This window comes from Toxoplasma gondii, chromosome IV, assembly GCF_000006565.2.
Source record: "Toxoplasma gondii ME49 chromosome IV, whole genome shotgun sequence".
Lineage (NCBI taxonomy): Eukaryota > Apicomplexa > Conoidasida > Eucoccidiorida > Sarcocystidae > Toxoplasma > Toxoplasma gondii.
In genome coordinates, this window is record NC_031471.1 from 417,740 (window position 1) to 437,970 (window position 20,231).

Genomic DNA, 20,231 nt, shown 5'->3' on the forward strand with positions numbered 1-20,231 from the left:
CTCAAGGACATCAATCACATGCTACCACAGGTGAGCATACGTGCTCAATAGAGCGTCTTTTGATTGTTGATACTCCGACCTTCTCCGTGAGTGCAGCCACGCCCCGCTGAAAAGGAACCGGCTGTATCAAAACGATCCCTACAGGAAACCTTTGTGAAGCAGACGCTGAAGCACCAAGGGGGATACAGAACATTCGTAGACCAACGGTGACGTCGACCGCCAGCCCCCATGGACATCGACGGAAAAGTGCAAATCAAGGCCTGGTGATGTCCAGTCACCGGCGTGTATTTATTGCCAGCCAAGCCGAACAGGCCTCTCGCTCTGCCATTACATCCAAACGCACAGAGCATGTCGCCGAGGAAACATGACCGCACAGGCCACCATCTACCTCCATGTGCGCATGATATGGGCCACGCACCCACCTGTAAGGTATAGAAACGAACACTCGTCTTTTTATAGTTCATCCGCGCCTGCAATACGCGACACCACGTTGCCACTCGCTTCAACAAATCGATTTGCTGACCCCCCGCTGTGCCACTGTTGGACGAGGTCTCATCAGAGTAAATCTGCCAGGAAACCTGCACAGCCATTGAAGTTGAGATGACCCTTAGAACTCAGGGTACAAAAAAAGCACCACTAGATCACGGTGCATCACAATGACTACAAGGATCCGACGAGCAGTCCCACCAAAGCGGCTGCACCAGAGACTGTCGCGATCACTTGACCAGCTGACGATGCAGAGCTGCCTGACTTCACAGTCACAATCACATTGCAAGTTGAGGTAGCAGCAGCATTAACTGCACCCTCAGTCCCGTCACTCTTTTCTAGGGGGCTTGGTACAGGTGGATCTTCCTTGCTGGGGACACAAACCAAACGGAATTGCTGTTCAGACTCTGGAAAGCCCATCTCCGGTATTGTCAGTTTCACAGGACCCTCCCCGTCCTCGGCTGTCCACCAGCTCTCCACGAAATTGGGAAGAATATCCGCAAACTTCCGCACTGTGCAGTTGGCCAGGTCTTCCTGGGGATCGCAAAATTGAGTCTGATATGACGCTGGTTTGATTGAAGCTTCGGAACCACAACGAAGAGTGAGGGTGTTTTTCTCTGTTGTCATCTCAACCTTCAGAGGTTGAGGGTTGCTATCCTTGCCGTATGCGCAGGTGACAATGTTCTTGTCATCCACGGAAGAAGGTCTCGCTTGCACGATGACGTTGACTTTGCACTCTGAGTCATTTGGCTCAACAGCTTTTCCATCAGCCCTGCGGTCGCACCCTACGAAAAAGGACTTGTCGCAAAAGGGCAGATCTGAGCCCTGTAGTTCCAAAATCATCGTTTCTCCTTGATTATCTGTCTCTTTGGTTTTCTTCCACTTGATGCCTCGGGTTGCCCCGAGTAGAGAGTCCAGCGTGGTCTGCTTCCCGTCTGAATCTGACTCCGTCCTCTTGCAGTCGGCTAGTGTGTCAGTGTCGCCCGTCACCGAGCATACTTTCGTCTCTTCTGTCGGCACGAATGTGTTATTCTCACCAGAACACTTCACGGTAGCAGTCAGGTGGTCTTTCGACAATGTCAATGTGTTATTAGCGTCAGAGCCACCCCTTCCTGCAGCCGCGGCGCCGGACAACGTGCATGTAGCGACTTGACCATCGATATCTGGTCCCGTCATTGTGGATGTGCTTCCAGCATCTTCCGGATTCTGTCGCAAAAATCCTTCACCAGATTCATTTGCAACAGCCTGTCCACTAGAAAACAACAAGACTCCACCCATGCAAAGTGCAATCAACTTGTGGGCCTTCGACTTGACCCCGCTACACCGTCGCCCGCTCCTCATTGTCCTCGCCATTGCGGTGACTGCGATAAGACAAATCGATGAGCCCTTGACAGAGCCACAGAGGAGAAGAGGCTTGATTGATTACTGCAAGACCACAGATAAAAGGAGATACACCCAAGAGAACTTGGATTCCGGTACAACGAGAAACGAGACTCACCCACTCTGTCCCAATGGCTCAAAGCACTGCTGGGGCGGGCGACTTGCATTTGTGGGCGGGTGCCCTGTACGGTGGCCCGCCGGTCGACGCGCCAAACCGTGTGACAACGGCGAGACGACGCACGGTTCTTGGCTAGCAGTGGTGAAAGAAGATTGGAAGTAGGAATGGAAGACAGTAGCTGGTGCTATTCTCAAGAGTTTTCTATCTCAATGACGCTGCAGATGAGGATGGAATGCGGAGAAGATGCTCAGGGATGTCATTTCGCACGCACGGGGACGGAAAGGTGTCTCGCCTGACTCGATCAGCACTGTTGTATGAGGTTCTGCCGCCTTGTTCTGGCTTCTGTGAAGAGCAATTGTGCAGCAGGATGCCTGCCGCAGTCATGACTACTAACATTATTGTTGGTGTTCTTCTGAATGTAAGATTGAAAAAAGAATCTTCCTCTGAAGCCTGCTCAAGAGCTACTAGGATGTGTGCTTTGTGTTCGAGTGCTGTCGCTTGCTTTCACTCGTACCACTGACATTTGAGAACACCGCTACTTCCGACGTTGTCGCACAGTGTTAGTTACACTTCCAGAACACTCGGCAAAAACGAAGGTAGAGGCATGGAGAAAGTGCGACAGACAGAAATGAAGGTGACATGACGGACGGAGGAACAATGCGTCCATGTGTGTATGCATAAATGTGCGTGTATGTGTATGTTTGTGTGAGCTCATGATTCTTTGAGGGTAGCTGGCTCCGAAAGCGACTGTGGAAGATCCAAGTGAACTGCTGGTAGTAAAAAATTGGTGAGATGACGGCAGAGGTCGTCGCAACGAGAGCCCATTTCCAGACGGGCATTATCCGGGCATTACTGTCGTTATTGTGCGTTATTGTGAGAGAATTGTGATTTCTGGGGAGAATACCGTCTGTGAAAGGCAACGTCAGTGCACCCAAGTGTAACTGAGAGACTGCGCAACTAAGAAGGACGGTAGAGAAACTAAAACATCGTCGCCACGGAGGCTAACCAGCGCATACAAACAAGGGTCACCGATACGAAGGGATCAAATTTCCAGGGACTGTTCCGGAGAATAAAATATCTAGATTCGTCGGTGGTTCCGATTACGACGTCTAATCACTCGTGGCCGATCCACGAGGTACGGAGCATCCCTCCACTCTCCCGTTGACAGACGAAAAAGTTTTGCCACTTGGTGATGGGAAGAATAGAAACTATGGTCCGTGGATTAATTCCATTCTCACGACGTTGTGGGCCCAGAATACGTGCTGCATGATTGAGTTCGAGAATCGCCACGTTACATCGCACCCTGCGCAAGACGCTTCCGTAGCAGCGACTCTTGGAGACGGGAAATAGCGAAATGTTCTTAGAAAGCGTTGATACCAACAAACCCCCTGCTGCAATGTCGTTTCTGAGTTTGCAACCAAATGGCCGTCCTTGTTCAGTCGAGTGTCCCGATTTAGTACCATGTCTGTCAAGCACGGCACTCACTCTGTCATCGCATTGCAATACGCGGAGCATATCCCCGAAGAGACTGCAGCACTTTTCGATGAAACATCCAGAACGCCGTGAGTGCCCTTGAACATACGCCTCCCATGTACCGCCACGCTGATATCTTTTATCCTCACAGCACTTTCTAGCGAATTGAAGCAGGTACCCGTTTTCTTTGAATGTGCACACTTGCCCAGTCGCAAGCCACACAAAGACATCCAAAACCTCGAATATATCCACATGCATAGAACTGAGCCTTCAGTGGGCATGACCTCATGGGTTACTTAAGTTAGGAAGAACTCAGAGGTGTGTCTAAAGAATACAGCACATAACGGAGCACGCCTAAGCCAACGTAAAGCTGCCTATAATAGAGGTGGCATCTAAGACAGGATCAATCGAGACTACACACGCGCAAGACAATCACGATGATTACAAGGACCCAACGAGGAATCCTGCCAAAGCAGCCACACCAGAGACCGTAGCTACCATTTGACCGGCTGACGATGCAGAGCTTCCTGACTTGACCGTCACAATCACATTGCAAACCGACGTATCAGACCCTTCGGCGCCAGGAGTTTTTTCCGTTTTTCCGTGTGCACCTGATGCCGGCGAATTTGGCTTATTGCGGACGCACTGCAAACGAAACTGCTGTTCCGCTTCTGGAAATTCCGTCGCCGGGATTGTCAGCGTCGCGGAATTCGTCGTCGTATCCGCCGTCCACCAGCTCTCCGCGATGGTCGGAAGAATATCTTCGAACTTCTTCTCTGTGCACTTCTTCACATCTTCCTGAGGATCGCAGTACTGGGTTTTGTAGGTTGTAGGTTTGAGAGAACCCGCGGAACCACATATCAGAGTGAGCCTGTTCTTCTCTGTTGTCATCTCAAGTCTCAAAGGCGCGTCGTTGCTGTTTTGGCCGTACGCGCATGTGACAACGTTATTATCTGCAACAGAGGAAGCTCTCGCTTGCACGTTCACCGTGACCTTGCATGCCTTCTTAGTACCTGATGAAGCATTTTTTGTGTTTTGACACCCGACAAGGAAGGTCTTGTCGGTCAAAGGAATATCACCATCCTCCAGCTGCAGTGTCCATGTTTCTTTCTTTGTCCTTTCCGTATTCGTGTTCGTCTTCGTCCACGTAACACTGCGTTTCGTTCCAAGCAATTCATTCAGCTTCACCTCTCCGCCTTCAGCACTGCTCCCGGCAAAAGTACATTTGGTGTTATCACTTGTTTTCGTTGGGTCACATACGTTCTCCAAGGTAGGCGGAACACTATTTATTTCGGCGTCGGCTCCTCCAGTACATACCAAAGTAGCGGTGAGACTTTTTTGAGAAAGCGTCAAGGATTCAACAGCTGGCGCGGCAGCTGCCGCAGCTCCGCTTGTTAGATCACAGGTGGCGACCGCATCCGTGTATTCTGGCTCAGCAGCCGTAAACGTTGCTTCCAAATTCCGATGTTTCATACCTTCAGGCCAAGGCTCTGCAGCAGCTTGTCCACCGGAAAACAGCAAAACTCCACCCATGCACAATGCCATCAGCTTTCGGGCTCGTGACTTGAAACCGCGACCACGTTGCAGCATCCCTCCTGACCGCGCCATTGTCAAGACTCGGAAACAATTTAATGAGTACTAAAAAAACGATAACACAAAACGCCCCATGAAGCCACAAAGCTGAAGCTGGTGGAACAATTCTAGCTTTTAAGGCAAACTGGTCGCTTGCCAGAGCAGGAAGCACTGTCTCACGTATGTTCGCTTGAGGCAGCTTGTTGAGGCGAGTCGATGGTGGTGCGGACGCGTCCCGGGGTGAACCCCCCCGTCGCGACCCGCCACAGTGAGCACCGAATGACGATTGCACACTGTCGCTGACGGTGATGAAAACTTGAATAAAAAAGAGGAATGCTCTGCCAGGTGTCCGTTTAGGTCTTTTCTTCTCTTCGAGTTGCACGAAGTGATGGATTTGTGGCACGGAGGATTCAGTGCGGCCATTTCCCGCGGGGTTACGGAGAGCCCTCCCTGACTTGGGCCACACTACTCTTCTTGTTTCTTGCTATCTCAGAATTAGAAAGAGGGAGACGATTTGGGAAATGAAGGTATCTCCAACTAAGAGACCCAACAAGGATAGTGGCGTTTCTTGCGCAAATATGGTTGAAAGAAAAAGCAACTGTTTTCTAACATCTGCAGAAGGCTAAGGATCTGTCATACCCCGTATCGGCACTTGCTTTGGCTCGCAGTCCTTGTGTTTGAGTCATTCACTTCTGCTGAGTCTAGCGCGCAGCGGGGTACAACCATTAGAAGGGAAAGGAGGAAGTGAGCTGGAGAATAAAAACTGGTGACAAGGAGAAAAGGTAGGAACAAGTGTGGCTGTGTGTGTGGTTGGATGGCGGGCTGTACGTTGCTTACAGTTGATACGACAGAAAACCAATCGGCGCAAATGCTTGAGCGCTTGTCCTGAGCACGACCTCGCCGCCCGGTCGGGCGGAAAAAAGCGTGTCCTAGCTCCTGCCTATTAAAATGTGAAACAGCCTGGCAACCGAAGTGCCCATGTTTCCGTGACGCTTGAGCTGCTACCTGCATGCTACCACACGCACCGCTTCAACAAAACTGTAGGTAACAGAGAACTCTCCAGGAGACACTTCTGTGGCTGCCAGGGCCGGGGACAGGTGAATGTTATTGATGCAGAGAGAAGGTTTTGTTATGTGGCACTCCCGGCGGTGAGTTAACCTTGATGTACTAGCAGAAACCTGATGGTATCCTGTCAGAGGGATAAAGTGTCTTACTCAGTATTCCACACAGAAGGTTCTGTGTATTCAGCCACAGAAGTGGAGAGTGTCTCAGGAGGGTATGCCATGGGGTAATCCGGCACACATGGAATGCTGATTCATGCTGGAAGCACAAGTCTCCACCTTCTGACACGCACACGCCCAAAAGTCCGAACCGTCCAGAAACAGAACCATGCACTGATAACGAAAACAGTCACCCTGCGGCACCTGGGCTCTAAACGGAAGAAGATTCAAACCGGTCCCAGTGCGTGGCAGAACGTGAGGTGGGATTGGGAAGAAAGACAACTCAGAGAATTGTCTGACAGTAACAAAAATGACGCTGCCCGAAACACAGCTCGTGTGCCTAAATCCATGTGCCGCTTACAAATCTCAAACACACCTAACAACACAACAGAATCAGGTTACAAGGACACGACGAGGAGTCCTGCGAAAGCAGCCACACCAGAGACCGTAGCTACCATTTGACCGGCTGACGATGCAGAGCTTCCTGACTTGACCGTCACAATCACATTACATTCCGACGTAGAAGCTGTCGATTGTGTCTCTGCATTTTGCTCACTCTTCGCGTTTGGGCCCGATGTCTGAGGGTTCGTCTTGTTGAGGACGCAACGCAAACGGAACTGCTGTTCTGATTCCGGAAAGCCGGTCTCGGGGACTGTTAGCTTCACGGAATTCTTCGTGTTATCGCTTGTCCACCAACTCGTCACAATCGAAGGAAGAATATCAGCGAAATTCTTCTCTGTGCATTTGGACATATCTTCCTGCGCATCGCAGTACTTCGTTGTGTAGTTTGTAGGGTTGAGAGAACCCTCGGAACCACATTGAAGAGTGACGGTGTTCTTCTGTGGTGTGACCTCAACCTTCAGGGGATGAGGGTTGCTGTTTTGGCCATACGCGCATGTGACAACGTTGTTCTCCGCAGCTGCAGAAGTTCGCGCTTCAACGGTAACATTTACCGTGCATGCCGACTTGGTTGACACAACAGTTTCCGAACGTTTACTCGCCTTTGCGTGCTCACAGCCGACGAAGAAGGACTTTTCGGATAAGGGCAGGTCTGACTCCTGCAGCGTCAAGGTCCACTCGTTGTTGGATGCAGTTTCGCTTCCTTTGGTCGTCTCAGTTTTTATCCACTGGATGTCGCGATCTGTTCCCAGGAGGGCTCTCAGCTCAGTCTCTGCCCCATCTAGCGCAGCTCCCCCAATATTGCAGCTATTGGACTTGCCAGAAACTCCCTTGCCTCGGACACATACTTTTTTTGCCAAACCTTGAGGAATTGGAGATATTGCGGCCGTTTCTTCACTAGAGCACTGCAAAGTAGCAATCAAATTTTCCTTGGACAACGTCAAGCTACCACTACCATCGCGGCTACCCCCTCCGCTTGCGTCTGCCTGTGGGAACTTGCACGTAGCAGTTGTACCACTGATAGTTGGTGTAACCGTCTTATAACTTTCCTGCGAACCATTCTGCCGAACTCCTTCACCCGTCTGCTGTGCAACAACATGTCCGCTCGAAAGCAACAAAACTCCACCCAAGCAGACTGCAATCAACTTGCGGGTCTTGGGGTTGAACCCTGCAGGGCGTTGCTGCAAGTTTCCTGACCTCGCCATGATGTAAACTCTCGAGACAAGTCAAGAAAAACGCCTAAAAACCGAGAAGAAAGCGAACGGATATGTGTACATTACACAGTCGGTGAGGAAGTACTTTTAAAAGACTTCTGCTGTCAGCAATGACCCAGCGGAAGGCTTTTCCGTCTGAGCGGCTGGGAACGAGAGGTGGAGGCGGGTCGACGGTCGTCGTTCAGGACGGGCGGCGGGACGAAGGAAATCCCCAGGACGAGTGCAGAAGCGCTTTCCGTAAAATGCTTGCTTGCTTCTCGGTTTAAATTGAACTGGACACGCGTGTCGATACTGTCTGTTCCATTAGCAGAACGTGAATTCTTCCTTTTAATTTGGATTCCGAGGTAATTTTTTAAGTACTTTTCGATTAGAGAAGCCGTACGGAGTCGGATTGATGCCTCGAGAAGGAGTTCTGGTACGAAACTATTGGAGAGACGAAGAGAAAAAACAAGGCTCCGCGCCACAAAATGAGCATGCTCGACGAAGGACGTGAACATACGAGTGTAGATATCGCAGCAGGTTTGCGTCAGAAAGGAAACGGGTAGCACATGTTTGGTATATTTGATTGTCAAGTGACGCTTTGGGGGGGGGGCGGGGACGGGTTGGGCGCTTCTAACTTCACGATATAACGGGCCAGTAGATAATGAGGAAGGAATGGCAGCAGGGCCGGCGTTGTGATGCGGAAGAGCCCCAAAGCCCCAAGTGTTAGTGACACTAGCTGATCACGGTCTTTTCACCACAAGAAGCAGTATGCCTGTGCATGGACGTCTCAGGCATGTTGTGTGGCTGGGAACCGCCTGGAGACGAACACCGTGTATTGTAGCTTCTGCAGTAGAAAAAGTGGAGTTCCGTAGGTCACATCGAGTTCACACCCGTGCCACCGTTATCCAGGTCCAGCGTAATGTTTTCCGCGCGGATCAGACAGCTGCTATTTCCTCAAAAAGGGGTGTTCCGTGGGGATAGTGAAAAATAAGGGGTTCTGTTAAGGGGACGGGCTGTCACAGGATTCCACATTCATACTGCTCGACTGCGCCAAATTGAAAACTGCAAGATTGAGTAGAAAACCAGGATCTGTTCGCCTGAAAAAGGTGTCCTGAGACAGGAATACCCTGCAGTAACACGCTCACCCATTTCTGCCGTGTTATCGAAAGCTCGGATGTAAAACTAGTACCTAGTTAGCAGTTGGCACCCGAAAAAAGTAGCATCCCCAGAACAGCGTCATGTTTTGTAGACCTGATATTTCGGATAGCATCTGAATCCAAGTTAGTCGAATCCGCCGACGGTACACCAGAGAAAAAACAAGCAGAAGCTTAAGTGTAAGTCGGCTATATAGAATGCGAAAGAGGAACGATAAGGATGACTCGCCCTAGTTCACACTACTCCCGATGGGCTTCAAAATCAGTACAATCAAGAAGATTCGGTGACATACACAGCCGGTCTAAAAGCACAGAGGAAGCCCAGAATGTGTACAACATCTAATGTGCGAATGGCTCTCGGATGTCATCAAGGCCACATGCGGTGTTAGTAAAAGATGAAGCAGTGTGTCTTACGCCTGGAAAAATGATGTGATGCAAATTGTGTTTTCGTCCAAACTCGTAGGGCATGCCTGTTCTCCTGCGCGCGTAAGTGCGCCTGTCTACAATTTCCCTCACATCACGCAGCAGCGTGAAAGACTCAGCAGGGGAGACTACATCTCTGCAGCGCTTCACGCACACATCTCGAAATACTTTCTCGTTGTTCTCTGCTGCGAACGAGACCTCGTTGGTGTGGACGCAAACAGCCAGTGAAAGTGCGGGACAACTTGTCTTGGCAGACATTAACATTAAATGCACATGATGATGTGCCCTTCCTTGAAACAGTTTTTTCGATGCTGTGTAAACAGGAAGATCGCGCAACATGCGTCATGCACTTTAGTCTTTCTCGAGTCCCAGTATTAGAAGAAGCGAGAAGATAAGGAAATAGCTTCCGCACTCAAGAATGATAGAGACGGCAAACTGCTGTCTGCCCCAGTCTCCCCCCGCAATTCGGTTCGTCTCCACCACTGCCTTCTTCGTTTTCTTGCATACACACGTCACCTCAACTGCAATCATTTCACATCGGCGTATACGGAGAAACAAATAACAACCCATCTGGTGTGTATGTGAACACAGACAAAAGGCAGGTCTTTTCACCGACGTTTTTCGCTTTGCATTCAATCGACTGCAGAGAACAGTCTTCCCTTGTCTTTTTCCTTCCTGTCAAGTACATGATTTTTCATTCGTTTCCCTTGTGCGACTCCTGCAGTCCGTGGACCGTTTGTTTCTCGCGCGCAGCTTCATCTAAATATCTCCTCTTATTTTAGCCCAGCTTGACGGTGTGGTCATCGAGGAAAACTGTCGGTGGAAGTTCCAAGTTCGAGGGGGCAGGACCAAGACGGATACGGCCTGAATAAACAAAATGAAAGAAAAAGAGAACATGACAAATACGTAAGTACTGAACGAAGTCACACCTGCCAGTGCCGGACGGTTCTCGGCTTCCTCTATATCATCTCCTTATCTCCACAGGCATACATCAAGATGTATGCATATACATACAGACAGTATGGGTATATATATATATATATATATGTATATATGGACGTATTCGCACTCAGGAAATTGTTCCAGAAAAGTCGTTTTCCCCACTGCAGTCATCGTTCTACTTCAAGTAACAAGCAGCATTCCCTGAGGATTTCGGTGTGCAGTTGCGGGAACTATGATATCTTAACGCATCTACAGAATGTGCTCCCATATCCATTTGAAACGCCTATGTATCCATCGCTGCGAGTGCTGGTGACTGCGGTGCATCAGTGGACGTACATACCACAGCATTTCGATCAGAGACGACACAGGCATGTTTGCTTTTGGCTGTACCCGCTGGCATTTGTATCGCACTCACCTGAAGTATCGTAGTGAGAGCCATGGCAGGGGCAGAACCAGCCACCATAGTTGCCACCATCGGTGGGGATACACCCGAGATGTGTGCATACACCGATATTGATGAGCCACTGAGGACGAGGGCAGCGCTCGCTGTCCAGCTGCGGGTCCTTCATTGTTCCAATCAGTGCGTCATCTGCCCTGAGAAAGAAAGGAGAAAGCGTTCCGATGCCAAAATTACTTCGAGAGGGCTACATCAACGAAACGGCGGTCACTGGTACGCAGAAACTTCTGGGTTTCTGCCGTCAACTCGAGACTTCAGATTCATGTCTCAGCGGACATCACGATGCCATGAAGAAAAAAACGAGGGAAACAGAGCAGAACGCGACGTAATTTCTTTTCGACTTACTGGGCCTTGGCAATGTCCTCAGCTGTACGGTGGCGCACGAAAACCGGCTTGCCACGCCACTTGAAAACGGCGGTCATACCCTCTTGAATCGGACGCAAGTCAACTTCTGTCGTTCCAGCAGCAAGCATATCCTGGAAAAACAACGAAACACTCTCGTCAGCATATATGTGCGCATGCATGCGTCCTGCCTTCCACTTCTCGGACTGAGAAGGCGTAAAAGGAAGGCATGCAGCGCGAAGACCTGGACCAATACCACTGCGACACAAAATCGTCTTCCTCGGTGTTCAATGCAACGGAAACTGCACCGAAGACAAACATCTACTTCCGTATTTAGACGGATGCAGCGCACACGGAGCATGAATCAGCGCGCTGATGCATAGATCATACACACCCAGTTTTCACTGTTTCTTTGCTCAAACAGGACGTCCAACAAAGCGGGAACCTCCCTCTTCACCGGAAGACCGCGTTCGAAGCCACTCAGCTGCGTAGATGCTCGGGGAAAAGAGCCTCGGCCATACGCCGAGACATCGCTACACATTCATACGGAAAGAGCTAGCCTGGGCGATCCCCGAACGCGACCTTCTTCTGGGGAGTCTACCTCTCGCGCCGGACGACCGGATTCATCAGGAAGGTCTGCGTTTCCCTCATTCCTCGTCTTCCTTCTCTTTCTCTCTCGCTTTCTCTCTGCGCAGCCGTGCGTTCTTTCGTTTCGACTTACCCTCGAAACCCACCAGTAGTGGACCCATTTGCAGAGGAAGGAGCGCATCATGGAGGCGGTGATGAAGAAGTAGGAAGCCGACATGAAGTAGACGAACGGTCTGCGGTCGACGCTGCCAGGTCCGAGGCGGTACTCGCGGAAGTCGGGATGAGAGTCGCTGTTCGTCGACTCTGGGTTCGGAACGTTCTCCGCGAAACCAACCGCTCGGAAGTTGTCCGGAGCGAAGCGAGAGACAGAAACGATCGCAGGCTCGTTCGGATCGTGCCACACACTCGTGCGGGTGACCGTTGCACCAGCCGCGAGCTCTGAAGAAAAAAAGAAGTCGGGAGAGGAATCACGGCAGTGAAAAAGAACTGGAACCGCAAAAAGGGTGACGGACATGCAGAAAGACCAAGGCGAAAGGAAAACGGAGACGAAGCGTCGGCGAGGAAGGGTACAGAAAAAACGGACGGAGAAGAATGTGACGGCAGCTATGGGGACACAGTGGGGACAGAGACAGGGGAGAGAGGGAGGGGGGGGAAGGGGAAGAAGCAGGAGTGGGTGCGAGGAAGAGTGACAGAGATCGAAGGAAAGGCAATTTCAAACAGACAGAGAAGAGGAAGCTTTGTTTGTAAGAGACGCACACGAGTGCCAGGTGAAATGCGAGAGCAAACGCTCCACGAAAGTGATGCTAACTCAACGAGATTCTCATTCAGAAATCCGTGTATAACAGAGAGCAAGCGTCTTTCTGTGTCCTCGCCATCCACGCTTGTATTCTCCACTACGCATGCAGTGGAACTCCTCCTCTTCGTTTCGCCGCCTTCCCCCCTCCCGTCCCTGCTTTCGTCGACCGGCAGCAGCTCCCTGTCGATCGCCAAGACTGTCCTCTCTCGATGTTTACGTATGTCCTAAACCGCCACGGATGATGTGATAGGCCCAACGTCGGTAGCAAAGACGAAGGATAGATTTAAGCCATCAGCAGAATCACAAGTTAACCCCAGTGACCGTCCACGCCCCCCTTTCTTCTCCGTTCTTGTGTGGCCATTTGATACCTCCTTTGGAGAGATCAGGAGTTCGGGGGAAAGTCGGCTCGGCAGTCTCCTTGTAGTGCCAGTATCGAAGGCGCTTGAACCAGCCCTCAGTCTGATGGGGGCTGCTGACAGGTTCGACGAGTTGGGAGACGTCGGTGACTTCCTGGTCGAGGTGTTTCCGCTGCTGCTCCTCCTCCAGCTGCCAAAGAGACGGGTGGTCTGCCTGGTCGAAGCGGTTGTAGTAGAGGGGGACTTCCGAGGCAGGCAGTTCGTGTTTGTCCGGGCGAATGTTGTGGCTGTGGACAGAGAAATGGCGGCGAGGAGACACGGAGAAAAGGGAGAGCGAGGAAGCAGCGAGAGCGCGCGCGGCGAGCGGCGAAGTCAGGCTGGTCGTACTACAGCCGAGCGCGTGGACGCGGGCGGCGAGGCTCGCCTTGGCGGCGAAGAGAGGCGAAGAGAGAAACGCCATGGTTCCGCGGAAAGGAAGAGAAAGTGGAGCGGAAAACGCAGACAGAGAGCGGAGAGACGACGGGACGGTTAGGCGGGACGGCAGAGAAAAGAACAGTGGGCCGTGTGTGAACGGAGGAAAGCGGGTCGGTGCCAGCTTCTGGGCAGAGCGTAAACGGAAACGCTCCGATGTTCTGAGTCTCTGGATCTTCGCTCTGCTTGCCTGCAAAAGCTGGAAAGGACAACACGAGGAAGAGCGCAGAAAATTCGCGACTGGAGAGTCTCTCTCGGTCCACTTCACTGCACGCCTCGAAGCGCAGCGGGCGAGATGGCGCATGAACCAGAGCGCGGGGTGTACAGGAACGGAGCACAAGACAGAAACCAGCTCGATGTGCGCAAAACGATATTTGCTCTCGAGAGTGAGCAGGCAGTCTCCGCAGTCGCGACAGAAAGCGCCTGGCACTCGAATTCTGCCACGCCTTTGAGGAGCGCGAGGACACGAGGAACAGCACAGTGCCTGCGGCGTCGTCTGCCGGGCGATCCAGAACGCTGTGCGAGTTTTCTGCGAAGGAAAACGAACAGAATCTCCCCGCTTCCTTCCTCCAGAACCTGAGCCGCGATCCAACACTACGAACGAGGCGAAATTTCGACTTCTTCGCCTCCCCCTGCTCCGCCGCCACCCCGAAAACCGGCCTCCACACTGTGCGTTTTTAACGCGGAGAGACCGCCGTATATTCGGAGGCATGGCGAGACAGACAGGCGCGAGGCGGCTGTCGGCAGCCACTCTCGGGACTATATATAGGCCTGCATATGTGCAGCTTCGTTGCTCACAGGGATCCTTTCTCTGCCCCCACAAAAAATGAGGCCGAGAGACTACGACGCGCACTGCGAGGATTTGAAGGCCTCTTCGCGAAAGCGTACAAATTGTGCCCGCGATGCATGCATGTGCGGCTTTCGGGTCCGTCTCCCGTCTGTTCCTTCCTTTCCACTTCTCCGGAAAACGCGGTCTTCGCCCTCTTGTTTCTTTTCTGCCTTCCACCCTTGACCTCATTTTTCTGCTTTCCTTTCGTTTTTTCCGGCCTTTTCCCTTCTCCTTTGCCTCCGTGTATCAACTCTCGCGGTCTCCAGAACAGACTGCGGCTACTGCCTGCATCCTTTGTTTCTTCCGCCACGTCGTCTTACGTTTTCCCCTTTCTTCTTTTCACTCAGCTTCTCCTTACTGTGGAGCTTCCCCGTTTCGAAAGACGTCTGGACACCCGAGTCAACACTCCTCTTTCTCCTCGGCCCTCTCCGGCGATTTCCTCCCATTTCTCCTCGTCGTTTGCCTCGCCGGCCGCTGCTCTCTCGCTTCTTTTCTGTCCGGTTTTCCTTCGTCTCCGTCCATCTCTATCCGCCTTTCGACAGGTGATGCCGCAAGCGTTGTGTGTGGCGTTGACACGCAGTCTCTGCCGCCTGTTTTCTCCTCCAACTTCCCGCACCTGCAACCGCAGAAGCCTTCGTCCACGTACCTCTTCTTTCTCTCTTTGGCTTCTGTCGCTTTCCCCAAAAGCGTTTTTCGTCTCTTGTCCCTGAGTGTATGGACGCACTGAACAGCGTCTCTGTCTCGTCACTTTCCTGTCCGGGGTCCTGTCCCGGGTGAAAACACACGAACTCTCTCGCGTTGGTTGCCGCTCGAGCGAAGTCTGTCTTGGCGGTCGCCCCCGCATTTTCTCTCGCTTTTCCGCGCTTTTCAACTCTCGAGTTCCGTGAAAGAAATCTGTTCCAGCCACGGTATCTGCGGAGATACCCGAAGCCACGAAATCGGAAGAGCCGACTCGCCCCGTTGTCTCCGTGGTCTGTTTCTCCCAGGCTCCTCACCAAAGTCCATCTTTTCAGAAGTTCACCTGTTTTTGCGACGGTTTATACTGGTCTGTCGTTCTCACTTTTCCTACGCAGTTTTTCGTCGCGACTCCCTGCTCTGTCAATTCGCTGAAAGTGGTGACCCGCGGACCCCAACTGGCTGGTCGATCAACTGAGGCTGGTGCCCTCTCTGGTCTCTGCTGTTCGGACGTTTAAGCCGCCATCCAATCTTCCATTCCTCTGTTTTGGCCTTTTTCGCGCTCTCTTTTCCTTCCCGCATCGATTCCCGTCGAGCGCTTTTACGAACGCGGATCCTGTGGTTCGCGCTGGTCTGTTTTCGCTCCCTCCTCCCCTTTTCCGTGGCTATCCTCTCCGTACTGGCACTCTCGCCTTCTTGTCCCTGCGTCATCCAGCTCTCCAGAATGGCGTCTCTCGTCTGTGCGATCTCTGGAGTCATTCCGGAGGAGCCTGTCTTCTCTGTCAAGACAGGACTCATCTACGAGAAGCGCTTAATTAAAAAGCATTTGGAGACCAGTGGAGTCTGCCCCGTGACCGCGCAGTCCCTGAGCGAAGCCGACCTCGCAGACGTCAAGTGTAGGGCCGATTCAGATTAGCGTGCATGCAGATTCGCCTTTCGCTTCGAGTGGGTGGGTGTCCGTCTCGTTCGTCGCGTGTTGTGTGGGCAGTCTTTGTATGTTTTTGTGTGAACAGTATCTCTTCTCGTTACATGCATGTCTTTCTCTGTGTGAGTTGCCTGCGTCTAGCGGTTTCCTCGCCAGTCCTTCATTTTGCTTCGCGTTCATGTGTCTCCTTTTGAAGGCCCGAAGGCGTCTCGTCCTCGCCCAGTGACTGCTGCATCGATTCCTGGCCTTCTCTCGCTCTTCCAGAGTGAATGGGATGCGACGATGACGGAAGTCTTCGCTCTCAAGCAGCACCTCGAAACGGTGAGAAGAGAGCCAAGAAGGCTGCGACGGCCTAGATGAAGGACAACGAAGTTTCAGAGCGAGAGAGAATACGGGAAGCAGAGTCCAATGCAGAAGCAGAAGAAACTGGGGATTCAGAGGGTCTCCCAGCGTTGCCGAGTTCTTTCGGTTCTGTCTTCTTTGAGCGAACCCCGAGTGAACGTTGTTGTGGGACTGGAAGGGTGGGGGTGCGGCGTGTGACATCGGGAGAAGAAGAGAACGTTTCTGGCTGTTGGATTTCCTCGCTTTTCTCCTCTGTAGGCTCGACAACAACTGAGTCAGTCTCTGTATCAACAGGACGCAGCGACGCGAGTCATCTCTCGTCTTCTTCGCGAGCGCGACGCCAGCCGCCAGCAAGTCCATGCCCTGCAGCAGCAGTTGCTTCAGGCTCAGAAGCGAGCTGCGGCATCTGCAGCTGGAGGAGACGCTGACGAAGAACCGGGTGAGAAGTCGAAGAAAAGAAATTCGTCGCTCTTCTTTTGTTCGTGTTTCTCACATGCTCTCTGTGGGGAGGGGTGGCTGTTCAGGGGGCTGTTTTTTATGCGTTGCCTTGCACTTCATCCTTGAGGTGGGTGGGAACGGTGAAGGCGGCGGGAAGCCAGGAGGTGTGGTTGCCTGCAGCGTGTGAAACTTCCATCTCGCCGCCATCGTGGTCCATAGATTCGTCTTGCTGCTGCTTTACCTCTGGAGAGCACACTTGACAGATGCACGTTTGTTTGCTTCTTCTCAGGCCTCTCTGAGGAACTTGTGCAGGAGATGCAGGCGCTGGCCAAGCAGCTCTTGGTGGCGCGGAAGAAGCGCCAGATCGACAACGTGTTGCCGGCCTCTCGCGCTGCGTCCTTCAAGTGTACCTACAGCCTGCCGCTCCATTCGTCTGCGGACCGTGGTGTTCTGTGCTGCGAATTCGATCCGAAGAACCCGAAAACCGTCACGGCGACTGGTGGCTACGACGGAAACGTCATTCTCTTCGATCTGGAGAAACAGAAAACGCTTCACAAGTTGACCGGACACACCAAGGCTGTTCGCAGCGCGAAGCTGCACGTGACGGAGCCTGTCGTGGTGTCGGCGTCCGACGACAAGACCGTCAGGTGAGAAGCGGATTGCTCGGCAAGCCTTTCTTGTCGGGACAGTGACTCCCGACGCGATGGTCCTGACCATCCTTCGAGCACAAATGGATAGCGCGCGGCTCTTCGGTCTCGGGATTTGCCTCGTCTTGCCATGGCACGACTGCGGGCTGAGATCGTGAGAAGGTCTTGGTTCACCGGTTGCCAGTTCTTGTCTGTTGACAGAGTGTAGCTAGGATGGTAAGCATTGGAGAAGTAGGACGAGTTGAAGCCTCTCTTCCTTCTTGTCGAGGCGAGATGTCTCTTTTTCTGGCTGTCGCTCCTGTCCTTTCTCTTCAGAATTTGGAGAGCATCTGGCGACAGCCCGTACAAGACTGCAGCGACTATTCGCAAACACCGCGGCGAGGTTACTTGCCTGTCTCTGCATCCCCTCGGCAACTACTTCGCTTCTTGTGCTGCAGACAAGACCTGGGCCTTCTCCGACATCCAAGAAGGCAGGTGCCTCCAAATGCAAAAGAACCTTCCTTGCCAGGTAAGTCGCCTCTCTCGTCTTTTGCGCGTTGACAGGCGCCACATCGAGACGTGAAATTCCCTTAATGCGATTGGCACGCTTTTCCTTGTTTCTCTCAAGTTTCAAATCAAATTCAGAAGTTCATGTAACGCGATACGCGGAGCAGATGCTCTTAAGCCTATTCAAGCCACAAGGTAGCGGCATCTACGTAGACACACACACACATACGTGTCTCTATTCAATGCCATCTACACACATATATCTATATATATATATATATATCGATATATGTATGTGTGTATGTGTATGTCGATGCATGCTTGTCGACGTCTGTGAAACCAGTGTGTCTTCTCACTAAGTGTGTGTAGTTCGCGGTGCAACGGGACGTGACCCACGGGCGTTGCGACGCGTTTTAACTGTTGTGTGAAACAGATGCACACTGCATTGATGTCTCAGTTTACCGATACTTCTTATCTGTGGAGCTGCGGTCAAAATGCATGTGGGGGAAAGTGTCTGAAGAATGTGCGGGGAACCCCACATGAAGTTTAGCGCATCAGGAATTTGTCGCAGAACCTGATTGGTTTCCTTTTCTGTCTCCTGTTTTCGCAGTACAAATGTGTATCCTTCCACCCTGATGGTATGATTCTTGGAGGCGGAGGTGTGGACGGCAGTGTGCACATTTGGGACATGAAAGGCTTGGCGTACCGTGCGGCCTTGAAGGGACACAGCGGATCCATCAATCAACTCGCTTTCTCGGAGAACGGCTATTACCTCGCCACCGCGAGCAGTGATGGAACAGTAAGCAGAAGCGCAGAACGATGTCGTTTCTCTGACTTCCCCGACGTCGCCGAAGCCGGACGAAACACAGCCTTAGGACGACGGGTTTGTGAACTCCCGTCGATGTGATAGGAGAGGTCGAAGGCGACACAGAAGACGAGAGAGAACTACGGAAGCAGGGAACCTGGTGTTCTTGGCGGTGGTGTCTTCCGCGTTGTTAGAAGAGAGGAAAAAGACAGCTTTGGCTGAGTTTTCTTTTTCATTGCATTTTCTTTTGCTGCGCGCTTTCCGGTGTCCAGGTGCGCCTGTGGGATCTGAGGAAGTCTCTGTCTTTCCAAACGATCGACATGAACGAGGCGAACCCCGCAGAGGGCGACAAGCAGAAGCCAGAAGCCACGTGCGTCACCTTCGACAAAAGTGGACAGTACATTGCATGCGGAGCGACGAACAATGCGATTGCTCTCTACCATTTCGAAGCGCGAGCTGCGGCGGCCAACGTTATCAATCTGTTGGACCACACGGACAAGGTGACAGACGTCAAGTAAGTCAGAGTTGCGCGAAGCGACGAACATCAGGGATCATACAAAGTGTGTAAAGCTGTCTTTTGTGTCGCGCATATGGGCATTCACAGTTTTTCGTGGATGCTGACTTCTCACAGCTGCCTTTGTAGAAAACGAGAAAACAAGGACATGTCGCGACCCATCCAAAGCCAGAGTGGTCTAACCAGTGCGCTTACGTCATGCGAGAAGTGGGGACAAAGGGAGAACAAGACGAATCCGTAAAGGATTTTGTTTGATTTTCTCCGTCACCTTTTTTGTGTGGTCGCCTTCAGTGTCGCGCTGCAATGACGTTGCTCGTTAGGGTTAGTACGGTGGTACCTCAGGCGTTCACGACTATACGTCGAATGGTTCACGATTATAGGTCGAACGTATTCACCACATGCATATGTGGGCGGGGAAAAGAGATTTTTTGAATGATACGAGAACATGTGTTTCCCCTCTGAAATCGTCGTTCTGTGTTTTTTTGCTCAGGATTGGAGAAGGCGCTGCGATGCTGCTCTCTTCCTCCATGGATCGCACTGTGCGCGTGTGGACCCCCGCGGAGGAAGACGAAGAATGAGAGAGCGCGAAGAAGGCTGCACGCAGTTTCACTCTTTTCTCCGGTTCCCCTCTGTTTCTTGTATTGTCACTTTTTTCGAGTAAAATGGGGGCGTGTGGGACAGGGCGACTGGGTCAGTGCTTCCGCTTGGTTCGATGTCGCCGCGGCGCGTTGTAGGGATAGTGATACAGACCGACAAAACAAAAAGGGCAGAAGGGAAGCAGAGTCGAATTTGTTGATGCTTTCTGTCGCCTCTCTTTTCCTCCATGTTTTCTCTCTGTTTCGATTCGTGTTCTGCTCTCGGGAAGCTTCATCCTGCTTCTCGGTTTTTTCGGGTCCCCTCTATCTGTGGTTGGTTTCTTCCTCGTCTAAATCCCTGCTATCTGTCGTTCTACCGGGTGTCCACACATCCGCGGTTTTCGTCTCTTCTTTATTTTCTCTTGTCTCGCTTTTCCACCTTCCGCCGCTGGAAAGGCGTTGATGTCTATCGTCGCTGTGAGAGAGACCGAGGTCGCAGGAATGTAAACGTTACCGCACGAGGACCCGCCACTCAGGTCCATAGGGTCTAGTTCGTTTCTTTCTGGTAAACGTATGAAGCGACATAAGCTTCGTGTTCCATCTTGTTTGTAACTGGTGCGTC

At 51.9% G+C, this 20,231-nt stretch overlaps 5 protein-coding genes across 5 annotated transcripts; 1 reads left to right on the forward strand and 4 right to left on the reverse strand.

Annotated features, from left to right (window-relative positions):
- Positions 1-660: 660 nt before the first annotated feature.
- SRS15A (SAG-related sequence SRS15A) lies at positions 661-1,839 on the reverse strand (the record flags this gene model as incomplete). Its single annotated transcript, XM_002369851.1, has 1 exon — positions 661-1,839. One exon carries the CDS (start codon positions 1,837-1,839, stop codon positions 661-663), a length of 1,179 nt encoding a protein of 392 aa, XP_002369892.1.
- Positions 1,840-3,411: 1,572 nt separating this feature from the next.
- Positions 3,412-6,409, reverse strand: SRS15B (SAG-related sequence SRS15B). Its single transcript, XM_002369850.2, has one exon. The coding sequence runs from the start codon at positions 5,063-5,065 to the stop codon at positions 3,899-3,901; it is 1,167 nt and encodes a 388-aa protein (XP_002369891.1). The 5' UTR covers positions 5,066-6,409; the 3' UTR covers positions 3,412-3,898.
- Positions 6,410-6,486: 77 nt separating this feature from the next.
- SRS15C (SAG-related sequence SRS15C) lies at positions 6,487-7,941 on the reverse strand. Its single transcript, XM_002369849.2, has one exon. The coding sequence runs from the start codon at positions 7,851-7,853 to the stop codon at positions 6,648-6,650; it is 1,206 nt and encodes a 401-aa protein (XP_002369890.1). The 5' UTR covers positions 7,854-7,941; the 3' UTR covers positions 6,487-6,647.
- Positions 7,942-9,294: 1,353 nt separating this feature from the next.
- TGME49_320220 (ubiquinol cytochrome c oxidoreductase, putative) lies at positions 9,295-13,996 on the reverse strand. The gene is made up of 5 exons (XM_002369848.2): positions 12,915-13,996; positions 11,884-12,188; positions 11,166-11,296; positions 10,779-10,957; positions 9,295-10,285 (listed from the first exon to the last, which is right to left on the reverse strand). Exons 1-5 carry the CDS (start codon positions 13,675-13,677, stop codon positions 10,200-10,202), a joined length of 1,464 nt encoding a protein of 487 aa, XP_002369889.1. The 5' UTR covers positions 13,678-13,996; the 3' UTR covers positions 9,295-10,199.
- A 210-nt stretch (positions 13,997-14,206) lies between these two features.
- On the forward strand, positions 14,207-20,227 carry TGME49_320210 (WD domain, G-beta repeat domain containing protein). The gene is made up of 8 exons (XM_002369847.2): positions 14,207-15,773; positions 15,999-16,123; positions 16,403-16,583; positions 16,872-17,229; positions 17,545-17,737; positions 18,326-18,514; positions 18,793-19,034; positions 19,525-20,227. The coding sequence occupies exons 1-8, from the start codon at positions 15,602-15,604 to the stop codon at positions 19,610-19,612; spliced, it is 1,548 nt and encodes a 515-aa protein (XP_002369888.1). The 5' UTR covers positions 14,207-15,601; the 3' UTR covers positions 19,613-20,227.
- Positions 20,228-20,231: the final 4 nt, after the last annotated feature.